The sequence below is a fragment of the Suricata suricatta genome, chromosome 5 (genome assembly GCF_006229205.1).
Source record: "Suricata suricatta isolate VVHF042 chromosome 5, meerkat_22Aug2017_6uvM2_HiC, whole genome shotgun sequence".
NCBI lineage: Eukaryota > Metazoa > Chordata > Mammalia > Carnivora > Herpestidae > Suricata > Suricata suricatta.
The window spans coordinates 49,086,896-49,105,609 of NC_043704.1; the positions used below are offsets into that span (position 1 = coordinate 49,086,896).

At 37.2% G+C, this 18,714-nt stretch overlaps 3 protein-coding genes across 5 annotated transcripts in view; 2 read left to right on the forward strand and 1 right to left on the reverse strand.

Moving 5' to 3' along the window:
• SENP7 (SUMO specific peptidase 7) overlaps positions 1 to 18,714 on the reverse strand; it is a 177,723-nt gene that overhangs the window by 149,393 nt on the left and 9,616 nt on the right. The gene's annotated exons all lie outside the window — the stretch shown is intronic.
• LOC115291133 (putative protein FAM172B) lies at positions 914 to 12,746 on the forward strand. Its single transcript, XM_029938699.1, has 4 exons — positions 914 to 955; positions 8,966 to 9,908; positions 10,517 to 10,656; positions 12,624 to 12,746. Exons 1-4 carry the CDS (start codon positions 914 to 916, stop codon positions 12,744 to 12,746), a joined length of 1,248 nt encoding a protein of 415 aa, XP_029794559.1.
• On the forward strand, positions 12,704 to 17,541 carry TRMT10C (tRNA methyltransferase 10C, mitochondrial RNase P subunit). The gene is made up of 2 exons (XM_029939206.1): positions 12,704 to 12,841; positions 16,159 to 17,541. Exon 2 carries the CDS (start codon positions 16,171 to 16,173, stop codon positions 17,440 to 17,442), a length of 1,272 nt encoding a protein of 423 aa, XP_029795066.1. The 5' UTR covers positions 12,704 to 12,841; positions 16,159 to 16,170; the 3' UTR covers positions 17,443 to 17,541.

Genomic DNA, 18,714 nt, shown 5'->3' on the forward strand with positions numbered 1-18,714 from the left:
AAAAGACGATAAAGTCACCTGTTAGCCTAGATATTGGCTTAGTATTTGGACTGGAAATACATTTGGTCAGCTGAGGAAAAAATGTCATAGTAATAGGATCTCTTTTTAAAATTCACACTTGTCAGTTGTAAAGGTCCAAACGAAAAAAGGTAAATTAGAACTCAATTTTTTTAAACGTAAAATGCTGAAGTGATAGAAAGCAGATGGCTGTAAACTGGAATTTTCAACTTTTATTAAAGTACTTGAGGGACTAGCCCAATCCTCAGTGAACTTAGTCTACTATTTTTAGACTGATTTTTCTTTTTCCGTTCTTAAAAAGGGTTTAGAAAGTTGTCCTTTATTGGCCACGATATGCATATTAATTTCTTAAATGTGTAAGATGTAATCACAGTAGGTTAAACATAATTCAGCTTAAACCTAATTAGAGGCAAAATGGTCTTAGCATAATGTTCCAAGCAGAAGGGATCCTGGAGCTACTTCAGCTTAGCATCCCATCCCTTTTCCCCATTTTACCAAGGCCAATAAAGGGACTCACCTAACCCACTGTAGAGCCCCGTTTCCTGCTTCTTGAGTCAAGCATCCTTAATTACTGTGTGATGTGTGCTGAGGTATAGGTAAGCCTCCAGGTGTTAAAGCCTATTTGGGCTCAGGGGGAGTGTTTTACAGGGCAGGAATAGTTGAAGAGCAAGAATATTTCAGAGCTTGATGAGATTGAAATTCACTACAAGGGTTTCATTGAGGCCCTAGTTTATTTCTGTTTAACAAACCAAAACACTGCTTACAGATTTTTTTTTAAAAATCTAAATTTTAAGTTTCCTCATAAATCAGCTTTTTTAATTGGACAATTTAACCCCGGAATCAGACCAGCTTAATTCATTTGCCAATATTGCAGGAAACGAATTAACTGCAAAAGATGGAAGTAGAGCGGAGAGATGGGAACATAAAAAAGGAAAGTGTAAGTAGGCCTTAACTATTTCCACCCAAATTAGCAGCTTCCATAAAAGTAAATGGTTTTAAACTTTAGTAGTAAGAAGTTAATGTATAAAAATGAAATTATTAGAAATTAATTAAATTATTCAGTTCCCAAATGTATCATTTAGACTTCTTGAAATAAATATACCATTTCTGCAAATGAAGACTCAGTGAGCCAATTTGTTTCTTTGAATTGGAACTTGTTTCAAATAGCATTTGAAAATAAATGAACTTGAAGCTCAAGAATTTCAAATTTGTTTTGAACCAGTATTTTTATTGTTATAGCATTAATCTCTGACTCATAGTTAACTGCATTGCAACAAGTAAAGGACTAAAAGTTCAGTTTCTACTTTAGAGTCACTTAACCTCATTTTGCCTTTCATGAAAGTAAGTGATGCTCAGGTGAGATGTTTCTTATTTTAAAAATAAGACAAAGAAAAAGAAAATGATTGTCTTAGTATGTTTGGGGATAGTGTCATTTCATTTATGTACAGTTGACTCACACTGCATAGAACCTTTCAAATTAAAATTAGAGATTAGAAATTCATCAGTCCAGTATTTTATAAGAAGAGAGGATGGACAGATTTTATCTGTTGGGTACGGCTCTTTATTGAGTTTAAAGTGGATAAAAAGTAATTACATATTATATTTTTATATTTATTCTATGCAGTGGGTTTGGTTGTAATAGTTTCAAGACAAAGAGGCAGTATGAAATTGATCAACCCTTTTTTTTACCTCTGGATTAACAATTTCTTTGAAGAGAGCTTAATAAAATCTGCAAAAGGCCCTTTCTCATCACAAGTGAATTAACTTTAAGTACAGTATGAATGTAAAGAGGTTTAGGGGGCACTGTAGACATCTGGATTTCCTATTTTAAAAGCTAAAAGAAACAATGTGGAATTTCCTACTAGAGGCTCCAGGAAAGCCTAGAGTTTGCAAAGATTTATGGAGCATTGTGTTACATTGCTATTGGCTTCATTTTCATTAATCGACTCATCTTTAAAATACTGAGAATTCTTATGTGAAGGAAGTTTTTCTTCCACATATAAATGAAGTAATCTATAATTCATGAAAAGATACATAAAGTTGTTTGGTTTTAAAAATATCTTTTTTTTAAGTTAGTTTCAAAGATATCTTTTTTAAAGTTAGTTTTAAAGATACCTTTTTTTTAAACAGTCAGCAACTGTAACTGTCCTGCAGTAGAACGGCCTGTTTCCACAAGCTATGAAAACCTGCAGTAACTCTAGGTTTTTGAGCAGTAGATGGATAATCGTTTGTCCAAAAAGCGATAGAAGGAATCCGTGCACAAACCTTTAACTTAAGATCCCTAAACTGTCACTTGACCTTGGGGCCAAGCCCAAGGTATCTTGTACATATACTACTAACTTCTTTGAAGTGTCCTATCTTAAAATGTTGTTTGTTTAGCATTTCTGTGCCTTAATCCATTTGATAGTTTCAAGAGAAAAATTTCAGTTTATATTATTGTTAGTAAAACTGAGGCGTTAGGTAGTCTCATCTTCTTTAGCCGTTAACTTTTGGTACCCGCTTACCTTTGGAATAATCCAAATCAAGAAACGTGAAACGTGGGGTCTAGATTGGACAAAGTCGGTAAATCCAAAAGTCTAGTTTTCAGAATAATATGGGAGCATCTTTTCTTTTTTTCTTTTCAATTTTTAGAAAACTGTAATTGACTAAAAACATTTTGAGAGAGAGGGACAATACGAGCAGGGGGAGGGTCAAAGAGAGAGAGGGAGATACAGAATCTGAAGCAGGCTCCAGGCTCTGAGCTAGCTGTCAGCCCAGAGCCCAATGCGGGGCTCGAACCCACAAACCGGGAGATCTTGACCTGAGTTGAAATCGGAGGCTTAACCGACCGAGCCACCTAGGTGCCCCTAGGAGCATCTTTTCTTAAACTACCTACCTCCAGGTCCCACCTCAGACCTTTCAAATCAGAATCTCCTAGAAGTGGGGCCTGATCATCTGTATGTTTAAATTTTATCCCAGGAAGACACATCAAGTATTTGTTTTTTTAACTATGAAACTGAACTATAATTTCTAGGACTGTATCCTTAGAAGATAAAACCATAAAGAAATGCAAAGCACTGATTTTTATAAAAGTCCAGAGTGGTTACTTTAGGAGAGAGAGAGAAGCATTGGATGGCTCTTTAGGGATAACTGGCAACACCAGCCATCAGTGGTTACAGGATGTTTCTCTTTAGAATAGTTGACTAAACTTTTTTTTTTTAACTTTCTTAGAAAATTCTGTTGCATATGCAAATTTGAAAAACCCAAGATTTGGTAACATAGGAATTTTTTCCTTTCTATTTCTAATATTCTATTTCTATCCTATTCTATTTCTCTTTCTAATATTCTGTTTCTATGTCTTTACCTCAGCTAGATTAAGTTCAGCCACTTTAGTCTTTCCTGGGGAGAGGTAGGTAGGGAGAAGGAATCCTAGGAGGAAGGGATTTAGTTTGCTTCTTTTGAAACTTCCACATATTTTATTAGCTTTATCATTTTCTAGTATTTTCTGTAATTGGCTAAATTGAATTGTATACAAGCATAATTTTAGTAAAAAACTTCGTAATTGCATTCTGTGTTGAGAATAATAATGCTGCTTTTGTGCCAAAATAGTAATTATTTTCTTAAGATATGTTTCCTAGGATTCTTTATTTTGTTTTTCTAAATAAATAAATAAGATCATCGTCATTGTAATAAAAAGCATTTAGATATTCTTAAATTTTCTTAGTGAAGCATCCTTCATTCTGTGCTTCCTAATGGCATAGGATATACAAAAGACATCCTACGTATACCAAAGGACTATAATCACTGTATAAAGTATTCTGAGTAACAAGGGTTTTAGATGCTAACTTCTTGTAAAATTATATTTTCATAAAAGCTTACTGTTCACCTGTGAGGAATGTAAAATATTGTTAAGTAAAGCCACTTGAGGATCCTAGAGAGAAAAGGAGTTCTTAAAATCAAGCTAATTAAAATTATGTGCATCTGTGATTCTATTGCCCCACCTTCTCTCTTGTCAAATTCCTAGAAAGTAGTATGGTTTGCTAGGTGCTGGGGCAATAGGGAAATGAGTAGTTATCCCTTAAAGGTTACAAAGTTAAATTGTGGCAAGATGAAAAATGTTCTGTGGATGGATAGCAGTAACGATGGAACAACAATGTGAATCTATTTAATGGCAATGAACTGTATGACCAAAAATGGTTAAAAATGGTAAATTTTAGTATATTATACCACATTTTTAAAATAAATACTTAGAAACAATAGTCATCCCTAAAACAAAAAACAACAGGTGTGTCAACCACCTAATCCATGTTACTAGAAGAACCTAGTTTGAAATCTCATTAATGATTACCATTTTTAAAATTTTTCTTATGTTTATTTTTAGGAGAGCTAGAGTATGGAGGTAGGGGAAGGGGCAGTGAGAGAGGGAGATACAGAATCCAAAGCAGGCTCCAGGCTCTGAGCTGTCAGCACAGAGCCCAACAGGGGGCTCCAACTCATGAACCAAAAGATCATGATCTGAGCCAAAATTGGATGCTTAACCGAATGAGCCACCCAGGCGCCCCTGAAATTCTCATTAATGATTATATACTATTCTCCATTATTCCATTTGATGTAAAATGACTAGGCTACTTGATGTAAGACACCAAGTGTCTAACAAATACCTTCACTAAATTTTTGGCAGATAAATGAAATAAGTTAAATATTATGCACCTAGAAGATGACCTGTAAAAATCAATCTCCTCTCAGGCTCCTCGAGCTGCTTGAGTTACTTTGGGTATGTCATTTTACTTTTAAGAGCCTCATTTCTCTATAAAAGAAATTAACTATGAATATCAGTAACATGCTTTGCAGCTCTAATAATCATATTCCTAAAGCTAAGCTATCTTATTCCAACTCATTCTTTAGAGAACTAAAAACAGTTTCATTTCTCTCCTTTATTTTAATAAACCATCTTAATTTGCAGAAGAGAAAACATAGAAATGCATAGGAGATATTCTCTAAGAATGATTGATAAATTGGCATTTATTAACTTTAAAATTATACAAGAAGCCTCTATAATTTTTAGAGAACTTTGTGTGCATCTTTCTCCTATATATGCAACTAGAGGTCTTTTGCTCTTTACTTCCTTATGCCTTTAGCAAAAACTATAAATTTAGAACATTAATATTTAAGTGCTTAGTACGCACCAGGCATTATTCAAAGGACTAGAGATATAGTAGTGAACAAAATAAAGACTTTGTTCCTGTTCTCATGGAACTTACATTCTAATGGGTTGGCGGGGGATGGAGGGAGCAGAAAATAAGTATATGTCAGCTGGTAGGGAATAAGTGCTTTTAAAAAGAGAGGTAGAGCGAGGGAAGGGAAGAGAAGGGAAGGAGTAAGCATAGATAGAAGAATGAGGAAGAATTAGAATTGTCCTTTCAGATAGAATGCTCAGCTCTCTGATCAGATAATAAGAAAGAAATGAAATATCTATAGGAAGAGTGTTTCAACCTGTGGGCATAGCGAGGGGGAACGCCCTTAAACAGGAGCATGCTCCACAGTTGGAGGCAAAAAGGCCAGATGTGGCTAGAGTGAAGAAAGCAAGAGCATAGTGGGAAATGACACCTGAGAAAGAGGTAGGAGCCATATCATGAAGCTAGATGAGTAAGCAAGTAAGGCAATGACATGAAGAACGAAGGGTCATGTGTGGCCTTGCAGGCAGTGATAAGAACCTAGTCTTTTGTTCTGAGAGGGGAAACCATTGAGAATTTAGAACAAGTGAGATCCAATTTAGAGGTTTTAAAAGATCACTCTAGCTGCTATGTTGAAAACAGACTGCATGGTGATAAGACCTTATGCAAAGAGATTGTATAGGAGACTTGATACTGTAGGTGAGAGTTGTTGTTGACTTGAACTAGGGTGATAAAGGTGGTAGGGTGATTAGTGATTCGATTACAGATATGTTTCAAATAACAGAGCCTAGAGATGCCTGGGTGGCTCCATCTGTTGAGCATCACATCTGACTCTTGATTTCGGCTCAGGGCATGAGCTCAGGTTCCTGAGATGAAGCCTGCTTGGGATTCTCTCTCCCTCTCCCTCTCTCTCTCTCCCACTTTCCCTGCATACATACTCACTCTCTCTCAAGAAATAAAAAAATAAAATAAATTTTAAAAATTAGAAAAAGACAAATAACAGAGCCTAAAGATTTGCCGATTGATTGGATTGAGTGTAAAAGAGAGCAGGAACGTTTGAAGTATGAGCAACTGAAAGAATAAAGTTGCCATGTATTAAGATGGTAAAGAGTAGGGACAGTAGATTGAAGGAGGTATTTGGGGTATGTTAAGCTTGAGGTGGCTATTTGACATCTAAGTAACTATACCTAGTAGACAATTAGATATGAATTTAGGGGAGAGTTTCAGGTTGGAGTATATTAACCAAGAAAAATGTGCTGAATAAATTTTAAAGAATCATCTAGGTTTTCATTCTGCAAGATACTCTCTACCTTGCTCCTATCCATCCCATCTCCACCTGTCCTTTATATATCTATGTGCCATTTTGTTTTTCTGGTTTGCAAACTGTCATTCTTTAGCCCTGAGAAGTGTCTCAACCACTAAGTACAAACACTGAACAAAAGCAGAAAAGATAAGTAAATGTTGTGCTATGTGCTATTAGAAAATACTTATTTAAAAAAAGAAAATGCTGATTTTGTTTATTTTCCTTTCTGATTAAAAGAAGTGTTAAATAGTTAGATAACAAGATTCTTTGCTTAGTTCTTTGAGTTTTAAATATACTGTATCTCAGTACACGAAAAGGTAGTTTTCAGACCAGCATCTGAATAAACAGTATTTTTCATTTATTTAAATAATCTTTACCCCTAACATAGGGCTCAAACTCAGAACACCAATATCAAGAGTCGCATATTCTTCCTCCTGGGCCAATCAGGAACTCCTAACCAGGGTATTTTAGATCTGAGAGACTACTCCTTTTCTGTGGAGTAATCCTGGTCATCCATACCAATTTATAAAATAGACCTTCCTTCCTTTTTAGAGAGCAATTTGGCAATGTCTGGTGAAGGGAAAGATGCTGATATAACCTAGAAATTCCACCCCCAAGTATATTGCCTAGGGAAATTTTTGATATGTGCACAAAAATATAGCTATAAAAATGTCCACTGCAGCTTTGTTTATAATAGTAGACAATTAGAGCAACCTAAATGTTCTTCAATAGAAAAATAGTTAAACTATGGTATATTCAAGAAATGGAACACCAAAAACAGACAAAATGAATGACATAGAAATACATTTATTAATATGCATAAATATCACAATGTTAAAGTGACTAAGGAAGCCTGGAAAGAGATATATATGGCTTTTTATTTCTCATTTCTCAAAAATGAGTATCATCCTATCTAATTTCACAGACCTTTCATGCATGAGACCCTATGTAATATGGTTTTTACCTACACTGGTTAATTTCTCACACAAGCCTTGTGAAATAATGTTATCCCTATTTTGCATTTATTCATTCAAAAATATTTATATAATATGTGCCAGAGGGCACTGTAAATACTGAAGACATAGTAGTTAAATAAAATTCCTGTTCTCCTCAAGCTTTCACTCTAGTGAGAAAAGATGTAAAGTTTAAAAATATACAAGCAATTATATATTTTTTAATGTTTTATTTATTTTTGAGACAGAGAGAGACAGAGCATGAGAAGGAGAGGGGCAGAGAGACAGGGAGACACAGAATCCGAAGGAGGCTCCAGGCTCTGAGCTGTCAGCATAGAGCCCGACACAGGACTCCAACCCATGAACATGAGATCATGACCTGAGCGGAAGTTGGAGGCTTAACTGACTGAGACACCCAGGCACCCCTATACAAGCAATTATGTATTAAGTGGTAGACTATGAAGAAAAATAAAGCAGAGTAGCAAGATAGAGAGTAATAAGGATCATTATTAAATAACATAAATAAAGTAAAACTCAGAAGCTGAAGAAACTCATAGAAGGTAAGCACCTGCTGAAAGTCCCTCGACCTCAAAATTCGGAGCTAGATTTTAACCTGAATCAATCTAATTCGAAAGACCTCTCTACTTATTTGTTTATTTAAATTCTAGTTAGTTAACATTTAGTGTAATGTGGTTTCAGGAATAGAATTTAGTGATCCATCACTTACATACAATACCCAGTGCTCATTACGGCAAGTCCTCCCTAATACCCATCACCCATTTTGCCCATCTCCCACCCACCTTTCTCCAAGAGGCTTCTCCTTTTAAAGGATAATTAGGTCTATCTGTCATTTACATTTTGGAAAAAATATATATATCAAGGTAGTCAACCACCATCGCTTGCATTTTCGCAGAGACTCAAAGGCAGGCAGAAAAGTGGGAAAGCTTTATAGTGGAAAATAAGGCTGTTGGTATGTCCTAATCAGAGGCCATTGGCCTGGAGAAGCTGCAGGTGAGCTGACTAGAAACAGAATATCCTGTGTGATTGGGTAGGACTGCATATTTGGCTTTCTCTCATGGGTCCTAAGTTGGAAGCAGGGATAAAAACTAGGAAAGCTCTCAGTTATTAGTCAAGTCCTAGCCATTTGTGACCAGTTGTAACAGAAGTTATTGTATATCATCCTAGATTGTCACTAGAAGTAGAAGTAGGTAGAAGTCTGACTCCCTACAAGTCTGATTTATAGCAGGCTGGGTTCTAGGGTATTTATTGTAGATAAGGGGTTGGCTTCCTGGGCAAGTTGCTATGGACTGTGGATCAGTTCTGTCATTATATATGATCTGGCCATTGTTCCGTACTTCATTGTCCCTTACTACTTTGCATCATTCACAGTTATTTTGAGTTAAAGTCTTTAGCATAGATTAAAAGGGTAATGTATTAGTGAAATACTGAATTTTAGCATTATATCCCACAGAAATAATTTAACAAGCAGAAATTTTTATTTTTTCCACCATTAACATATTATTGCTTTTTACTTTCAGTGGTTATCAGTTATTCAGGAACTGAGCTTCCAAAAATTTATTGGACAATCTAACTTACTAGAAGAACTTAACTATGACTTCAATGAAAAAGCTGAACTGAGACACACTGAGACACAAAGGCCTTTTGTCTTTAACTATTATAAAAATGTTTTTGAGAGGAATAGCAAACGCTACCAAGCCCTCAGCTATTTGCTTGAACAATATATTTATGAGCTTTTGGAGAAAGTATGCAAATTACAAAAAGTATATATCCCAACCGAGGCTGATAAGGAACCAAGAAGCTTCTTTTTCATGAGTGAGAGAGCATTAACAAGTCATCATTCTGTTCTTCTTGTTCTTCTTCAAGACCATGGAGTCTTTAGAGCTGGTCAATGGAGTCAGCAGGCAATAATACATCATGGTCTCCAACATGGAAGTCAGATACCATGTATTCAAATGGCATTGCAGGCACATTATGAAGTAATCGTGCTAAACCCCAATGACAATTTCATCGACCTAAACATTGAAAAAGAGTGGAAAGGCCTTAAAACACAAAATAAGGGGTCCTCTTCCCTAAAAATGGTTTCAGCAGAGAATTTTTTAGGGATGCAACCTCTCCAGTGCATCCCTAAAAGATGCAGCAACACTCCTGAAGAACACATGGCTTACATTTGGGATTACTTCATTTCAAAGACTGAAGGCAAAGATGTTGCCTTCATTGTGCATGGTTATGGAGGCTTGGTTTTTATGGACTTACTTGTTCATAGAAAGTGGGAAGTGATGAACAAAGTATACGCTGTTGCACTTATTGACTCTGAACATCATGTGGGACACCAGCTGGGAAGTGATGTTCAGTTATTAGCCTGGATAAAGCACCACTGCCGTGAATGGGTGACAAGCCCTAAGCCTTTGGATAAGCCTGCAGCTACTGTTTTAAAACAGGAATTCCCTATGGTTTCTGCTGGTACAGAAAAACACAACTTAGCCCCTTCCTCTAGCCTTCAGTCAATTTTTAAATACCTTAAAAAAGCTTTGAAAGCCAAAACAACTATTAATTTTCCTCGAGTGCCAATAGTAACTAGAAGCTCCACAAAAAGAAAGCAAAGTGCTTAGCTTACTTTTTTGTCAAAGATTTTTTTTTTCGTCCAACTGAAATGTTGCTAATGTAGATGCTAGAAGTAAAAGAATAGTTGGCAGTATTATGTTAAGAAAAGAATATACACATTGTTATATTCTGGCTTGAGGTTTGATTTGTTACTCTTTTGGAAAAGTGAATATGTTCTCTTTTGCAGTCTATTGATGAGCTAGGCATCCGTCAATGCCATAATTAATATTTTACAGTATTAGTCAAGTTAGAGGATCTTTTGAAAAGCTCTCTTGTGGTTTAATATGACAACCAAAACTGTAGTTGATAGAAATTAATTCAGTCTTTGATTTATGTGTTGTTAATGCCATACTAAAATTATAAATGAACATAAAAATTATCATAAACTCAATTTTTATGTTTGTGTTCTTCTGTTTGAATTTATTCTTATGTTTAAGTTTATTTAAGGTGTTTACTCATACCTTCAGCTAATATTCGAGTGTCTACTACCTACTCATCAATAGTAGGTATTGAGGACACCCACAAACAAGGCCAACATTGCCTTTATCCTTCTGGAGTTCACAATGAACAACAAATTGTAAGTGTGAAGAGTGTTCAGAAATACAAGGTACCATGGAACATCTAGTATGAGAGCTAACAGACTTGGAGTCCCATTAATACCTCTGTGAGAAAATGATGCTTAGTGTGAAGGATGATAGCAGTTGGGAAAACAAATTCATAGACAAAAGAATAGCATATGCAAAGGTCTTGAGGTGGGAGAAAGAAGTCCAGAAGTTCCAGTTGTCTTTCCAATTTAGAAACAAATACAAATTAAAAATAAGAGACTTAATTCCATTTCCAGAAATGGAAATGCAAAGTAAACTACCATATCTACAAATTGGCTTCTATTCCCACCTGTTTCTTCCTATCTTCCTGTTATAGAAGTAGAATTTTCTCCTTCTATTCAAGACCAAATCCCTCCAACTGTCCTCTGAATACCACTTCTTTCAGTCTTCTCAGGATGTTCACTCTTCTCACTATCTTTTATTTTCCTAATTCCCTTGCTAACAATCCTATTAGTTGGTCAAGTTTCTCCCAACATAACAGTCATAATAATTAACACAAATTTCCTGGATGCCACACCTGGGGACTGAATCCACTGTATATTTCCCCTGTCAAATTTCATTAAAACATTTATACTTGCTGACACCATTTTCTCATAATCCACTCATTCCTTACCAACTCTCATCTGGCTTCAGCATCCAAGCCTCACTATATGGTTCCAATGCAACGGATGCTTCTCAGTCTGTGCTTATACATAATGTATAGGCAGCATTTGACTCAATTAACCCATTTAAAACCCATTGGGTCCCTCTTCCTTGAAACACTCTTCCCTTGGCTTCTGTCATATTCTAATTATTTTCTTCCTGTCTCTCTGGCTGCTCATTTTCAGTCTCCTTTGTTTACTCTTCCTCTCTAGTAAGACACTGGTTAATCTCTTCCACCCACATAGCTTCACAGATTCTGGTTTCAAAGCCTCTTTCAAAGCTCTCAAATCTCTATCTCTGGTCCATTCCCTTTCTCCTTAACTCTAGACCCATGCAGCCAACTGCCATAGACAGCTCAGTCATTAGGTCTTAAAATGCTCACACCATCTCTGGCCTCACCCCATCCAACTCCTTTTCCCCATTCGCTGTACTACTAATCATGTCTACCCTGGTGCTCAAACTAGAATATTGGCTGCTGCTTCTCCTTTTACCCCCAAATCCCAATCAATCTCCAAATTCCATCATTTTTACATCTTAAATACATTCCAAATCTGTAACTGTCAATAGTGCCCTTTGATGTACAAAAGGTTTTAATTTTGGTTAAGTCCAAAATGTCAATTTTTTCTTTTGTTAACTGTGCTTTTGGGGTCATCCAAAAAAAATATCACCAAATCCATGTCATTAAGTTTTCTCCCTATGTTTCCTAGTAAGAGTTTTGTAGTTTTTACTTTTATGTTGGAGTCTTTGATCCACTTTAATTTTTATATGGTTTTAGGTTAAGGCTCCAACGTTGTTTAGTGCTATTCTTTAAAAAAGACTGTCCTTTTCCCCAGTGTTTGATGTTGTGCCTTATGATTTAATAATGACAACTGAATTAAAATACTTGAAAATGGGCTGGCTAAACTAAACACCTGCAGACTAGAATTTGACCCAAAGGCCACTAATTTGCACTATGTGGCTTAATTTCATTTTCACATTAAATTTAACAAATGAGCTAAGGGGAGTAAGAAATAGTGTTGCCTACCATAGTACAGGTATTGTTCCAGGTGATGGTGGTAAACTAGGCACAAAGCGTCATATGGTAAAGCCCTTGCATCAGTTTAAAGTTGCGTGAGACTTGTGAAAACAACATTTTATTTTAATACCATTCGAGTAAATGCTTATAAACACGGGGACCAAGCAGAGAAGAGAGGAGGAAAATAGATTTTTTAAATAGTTGTGTCATAGAATAAAACCAGCTACAAGCACACCCGGTTAAGAAGGTCGTGGCCATGGCCCCAAGGCCAGCTACCAGCTTTCTCCACTACCGCGCTGTTTTTCTTGCCAGAAGGCTTGCCCCTGGTGGCGGGACGTCATAGGGAAGCGCCGAGAAGAGAGGGCGGGATTTCCGGCTGCGGATCACCCAAAAGGGACGGAAACCAAGAGAACCAACAGGCTTAGCTGCGTGTGAGGCGCGTATTTCTGCTCAGTGCTTCATTGCATTGTTCTGTCCTCTCGGGGTCTCCGCGGTTTGCACCAACGGGAGCCACTGTTTCTGCACTCCTGGTATGGGCATGTTTCTTGTCATCTTAACTGTGTGTTGGGGTGGGCGGACTCGGGAAACCATTCTGAGAGACACTTAGTGGAGCATGCGTGCTAAGAAGGCCCACAGACCAGGGGAACCCCAGCGATTTAATAAACTATAAGTAGTAGTATACCTGGAACGAGAGCAGTGTTTACCAAAATAATTTCCTTATTTGTTTTAAAATTTGGGTTTCATTGAAATGATATCCTTAAACAAATCTTTACTAGTTACAAAGACAAAATTCAAAAGACCTATGTTTTTAAAATCTGTTTTTCATACCGGGATTGAGGACTCCTGGTTAAATGCATCAGGGAGTCAAATTGTTTTTTCTTTAAAAGGCGGCCGAACAGGGGGCGCCTGGCTGGGTTAGGCCAAAGAGAATGTGACTCTTGATCTTGGGGTCGTGAATCCGAGCCCCACTTTGGGTGGAGAGGTTACGTAAAAAAAAAAAAAAAAAAAAAAAAAAGAGGGTTGTGTGGTTTTTCTTAATGGGGGCCACCTGAGTGGGAGTACCTGAGTGGCTCAGTTGGTTCAGCGTGGGGCTCTTGGTGTCAGCTCCGGTCATGATCTCAGGGTTCCCCACAGGGCTTTGCACTGACAATGGGGAGCCACCTTGGGATTCTGTCACTCCCTCTCTCTCTGTCCCTCTCCTGCTTGCTGTCTATCTCTCAATATAAATTTAAAACAAATTTTTAAAAATACAAGTGTCTGAACATGTCTTAAATGTGAAAAGCATTGGTCCAGGATATTTGAAAAATACTTGAGTGATTACTGTGAGCCATAAACTGCCAAGTGCTGGGTTCAATGTTAATATAAATACAGTCCTTGACCTGACAGAATTTACTGTCAAGTCAGGCAATTAGAAAACAGTGTTACAAGTACTATGATAGAGAGATACAGAGTGCTATAAGAACTAGTAGGAGAAATACTCTGTCTAAAGTTTGAGGTGAAGAATAGCTAGAGATGTAGCTGAAGAGGTAAGCAAAGGATGATTTTGTGGAAAACTTTATAAGCCATGTTTGTAAGTTTGGAATTAAACTTGGCAGCAATGAGCTTAAAAATACACATTGGGGATGATACAAATACATTGATCAGATTTTCACTAACTCCAGATGGCTTAGAGATGAGCCAGAGCAAATCTGCAGTCTAGAGGATGCAGTTAGAGCAATGCGATTCAAGAGAAGTGAATGGATAAAGATGTATTTAGAAAGTAAAGTGAATTGAGGCACCTGGGTGGCTCAGTTGGTTAAGTGTCTGACTTTGGCTCAGGTCATGATCTCAAGGTTCCTGAGTTCGAGCCCTGAGTCCAACACTTGGCTGACAGCTTGGAGGCTGGAGACTGCTTCAGATTCAGTGTCTCCCTTCCCCATTTTTTCTCTCTCTGTCTCTTTCTCTCTCTCAAAAATATATAAACATAAAAAAGAAAGTAAAGTGAAGATAATTCGGAATGAGTGGATATGGAGAGTATGAAAGAGGATGATAATAAAATGATTTCCAGTTTCTGGCTTAAGCAAATGGATGGCTGGCAGTATCCCTCCCTAAAACCATGTTGAAGGAGAAGCAGATTGGAAAGGGAATGGACACAGCTTATTTTAATATGTTGCATTTGAGGTGTTTTTTCTGATGCATGGTGGTCGAAGCCACGGAGGATGATCAGCCCTCATACAGAAAATTTTAGATTGCAAAAAAAGGGAGTAGGCTAAGGACAAAATTCAGAGGCACATCTGCTTTTAAGGAAGGGGAAGACATCTGGGCATCAGGGCATGGGTTAGAGAGGCACTCCCAAAAATATGCGGAGTCACTAAATGAAGCCAAGGGAAGAAGGAATTTTTCAAGTATTTCGACAGCATTTTGTTAAAAAAAAAAAAAAGTTTTTTTCTTCAAATCTCATACTAGTATCACATTTTTTAAAGTTTATTTATTTTGAGGGGCGCCTGAGTGGCTCAGTCGGTTGAGCATCCAACTTGGCTCAGGTCATGATCTCACAGGTGGTGAGTTCCAGCCCCACATCGTGCTCCTGCTGTCAACCTGTCAGCACTGAGCCTGCTCTGGTGCTCTGTCCCCTCCCTCTACTCCTCCTCTGCTTGCACTCTCTCAAAAATAAATAAACATTTAAAAAAAAATCTTGAAGTTTATTTATTTTGAGAAACAGAGAGCATGCACGTGCATGCATGGAGGCAGTGGGGGGCTGGGTGGGAAGATGAGAATCCCAAGCAAGCTCCCAGCTGTCAGCACAGAGTCAGGCAGCAGAGCTCCATGTCACCAACCAAACACTAACTATATCACCACCTGAGCCAAAATTGAGAGGTGGCCCCATAACCAGCTGAGTCACCCATGTGCCCCCCAGTTTCACATTTCTAAGCATCTTCATTGTTTGATGTATATCCATACCTTCAGGATAAAAACTGAGGAGCTTATATATATTTGCCCCGATTTTGGACATTTTGCTTGGCAATAACATTTTTTTGCTGCAAAATAAACTCTGAACTGGAGAAAAGAGGTTTATTTTGTTTTTAAATCAGTATATCTCTCTATATTTCTGTTTTGAAAACATGAGGGCGTTGATACAGAAGGTTCTAAGTGCTTTTTACCAGTTGCCATCCTTCATAACTTTTCTGCTCTTTCTCTTCTAATCTTCATGTGTTGTTTTTGTTAAGAATCTTGTGTTTGGGTCTGTATCTGTTAGGGGCTTAGTATAGAATGGGAAGAATCCAGCATCATGATCTCACCCATATCAGTAGTACATAACTTTTGTTATACAGTAATACTGATATTCTGGGCCCCTAGTTGCAAATATGTAAAGGATCTTTAAGGTATTCTTCCCCCTAAAGCAATAGTGAAATTCATGTTTAAAATTTTTTTTTAAATGTTTTATTTAGTTTTTTGATACAGAGAGAGACAGAGCATGAGAGGGGGAGGGGCAGAGAGAGAAGGAGACACAGAACCAGAAGCAGGCTCCAGGCTCTGAGCGGTCTGTACAGAGCCCGATGCGGGGCTCGAACCCACGAACGTGAGATCTGACCTGAGCCGAAGTCGGAGGCTTAACCGACTGAGCCACCCAGGCGCCCCCATGTTTAAAATAAGATCTCAAATAAGCTTTAAACTTTTTGCCTGGTGAGTAATCACAGGCTCTAGGCCACAGGAGTCTAGGAAAAATTAATGGTACAGCAGATAAGTTGTGCTTACTGCGTATATCAAATATTGACTGCATTTTGGTGTCTCAAATTTATACTTGCACAATTAGTTGAGAGGTTTTAAAAATCTTTAACTGTTTATTACATTTTGCTTTCTTTTATAGGGGTTTTCTTACATGCCTGTTTTCCTCAAAATGAGTGGCAGTATCACCTTAAGATCTTTTGGCAGATTTTTGGTGCCATTTACCATTCATAAGAAGAGAAGGGTTTTATGTTCAACAACTCTACGGAGATACATGTCTTCAAAAATACCAACTGTACCCTATCCTAAGAAGGAGAGTACATCACCTCCTGAACAGCTGGGATTGGATGGGTGGAAAATTACAATGAAATCTAGTGTGCAAGAAGAAGATGCTTCAGCAGTCTCAAGTAGCAAGGATGAAGATCCTCTAGTTGCCATCAGGGAGTTAATTGAGATGTGGAGATTGCTTGGCAAAGAAGTACCAGAACACATCAGTGAAGAAGAACTCAAAACTGCTATGGAATGTGTTTCTAAGTCATCAAAAAAAAAATACTTAAAATATTTATATATTAAGGAAAAAATGAAAAAAGCTAAGCAAATAAAAAAGGAAATGAAAGCAGCATCAAAGGAAAAAGCCAAAAAAGACCAGTTGCTAGAAACCCCTAAGGAAGACAAACAGCAAAACTTTCTATTTCTACGACTTTGGGATAGGAATATGGACATTGCCATGGGCTGGAAAGGTGTTCAGGCCATGCAGTTTGGGCAACCTTTGGTTTTTGACATGGATTATGAAAATTATATGAAACCAAAGGAACTTCAGAATACTATTTCTCAACTTTTAGAAAGTGAAGGATGGAACAGAAGAGATGTTGATCCTTTTCATATTTATTTCTGCAATCTTAAAAGAGAAGGTGCTTATCATAAAGAGTTAGTTAAACGTTATGGAGAAAAATGGGACAAATTGCTCTTAACAGCAACAGAAAAGTCTCATGTAGATTTATTCCCAAAGGATAGTATTATATATTTAACTGCAGATTCTCCCAATGTTATGACTACTTTCAAACATGATAAGATTTACATTGTGGGATCTTTTGTTGATAAGGCTATGCAGACAGGCACATCCCTAGCCAAGGCAAAACGGCTGAAGCTGGCAACAGAGTGCCTTCCATTAGATAGGTATTTACAGTGGGACACTGGTACCAAAAATCTCACCTTAGATCAGATGATGCGTATTTTGTTATGCCTGAAAAACACTGGTAGTTGGGAAGAGGCTCTGAAGTTTGTTCCTAGGAGAAAACATACTGGTTATCTGGAAATTTCTCAGCATTCTCAAGACCTCGTCCACAAATTAAAGAAGTCAAAGACTTTTAATTCATTCCCAAAGGGCTCTCTAAATATACTCACACAGAAGAAGTGGCTTGAATGAGAACATTTGATAACTTAAAAAATAAGTTGTCACAATATGTATGCCTTTTACTGTGATGTATGTCAATTATTTCTCCATAAAATTGGAAGGAAAAAAGCACATGGGAGTGAAAATATTTTATTGGTCGATTTCTTCCTAAATGGAATTCACTTTTCTTTTAAAGGTTGTCTTTCCAGAGGCTTCTGGGTGGCTCACTCGGTTAAGCTTCCAACTGTGGCTCAGGTCATGATCTCACAGTTCATGGGCTTGAGCCCTGCATTGAGTTCTGTGCTGATAGCTTGAGCCTGGAAGCTGCTTCAGATTCTGTCTCCCTCTTATGCTCTGCTCTCAAAAATAAATAAAACATTTAAAAAATAATTTAAAGGTTGTCTTTCCAAATAAAAACTGAAGTTTGTGTCTTTCACCAATTAAATTTCTGCAAGACTTTGGAAATATAGTTTGTTTACTATAAACCTAACATGAAAGTCAAGAGAGTCACCCACACTTGAATACAGTAAAACAATTGTACTGTTGCTATTGCTTTTTTATGAATACTTTTGAGTCCCTGACTCCATTTTCCTTCTTAGATGTTCTTTTAGCCATGTCAACAACTCCCCTTTCATCAAAAATTGATAGAGAAGATTATATACTTCAGGTGGTGGTTTACTTATTAGAGTACCGTACTTATTGGTACAGTGCTGGCCATGTCATAGGCACTGAAGTATATTTAACTGCATCTTGGTTAAAAGTTTAAGACCTCCCTTGGCATGTCATGGGATTTGGTTATGTTATGAAAAATGTGTTTGAGGGAACAAAGTTCATTTCTTATTCTCTTAGACAAAAGTTTAATAAATGTTACATACAGCACTTCCCTATTGGAGTATAGATAGCTTTCCCTATCCAGGAAAAACTTCCTTTTCTCCTGCCATGTGATTAGAATGAAAGCTGCCATATTTTTACAGACCTTGTCCTGGCCACAGCTGAATATCCCAAAGGAGACACCTCACTCAAACTTAGAGATGGGGATCTGACTTTAAGGTAGGCCAGTCAGAACCCTTTTGTAGTATTTTTAGGTTTGAGAACTAAGATAACCTGTGTCACTATCTGATTGTGTACTCAGACAGAAAGCTCTGGAATTGAGGGTGGCCTTCCTTTCTATGAAGGAAGACAGGTTATAGTAGTAGAGAGTGAAGACTGCATATAAAAATAAGACCAATTTTTGGAGATGTTTAAATCACTGTTCCCAATCATCCCTGAGATCCAGCTATATTTTTACCTTTTAGTATTTATTGG

Coding starts and splice junctions, on each gene's coding strand:
- TRMT10C (XM_029939206.1), top strand. CDS start 16,171: ATGCCTGTTTTCCTCAAAATGAGTGGCAGTATCACCTTAAGATCTTTT.
- LOC115291133 (XM_029938699.1), top strand. CDS start 914: ATGGAAGTAGAGCGGAGAGATGGGAACATAAAAAAGGAAAGT. Junction 956..8,965: donor GGAACATAAAAAAGGAAAGT/GTAAGTAGGCCT, acceptor TTTTACTTTCAG/TGGTTATCAGTTATTCAGGA. Junction 9,909..10,516: donor ATTCCCTATGGTTTCTGCTG/GTACAGAAAAAC, acceptor TCATACCTTCAG/CTAATATTCGAGTGTCTACT.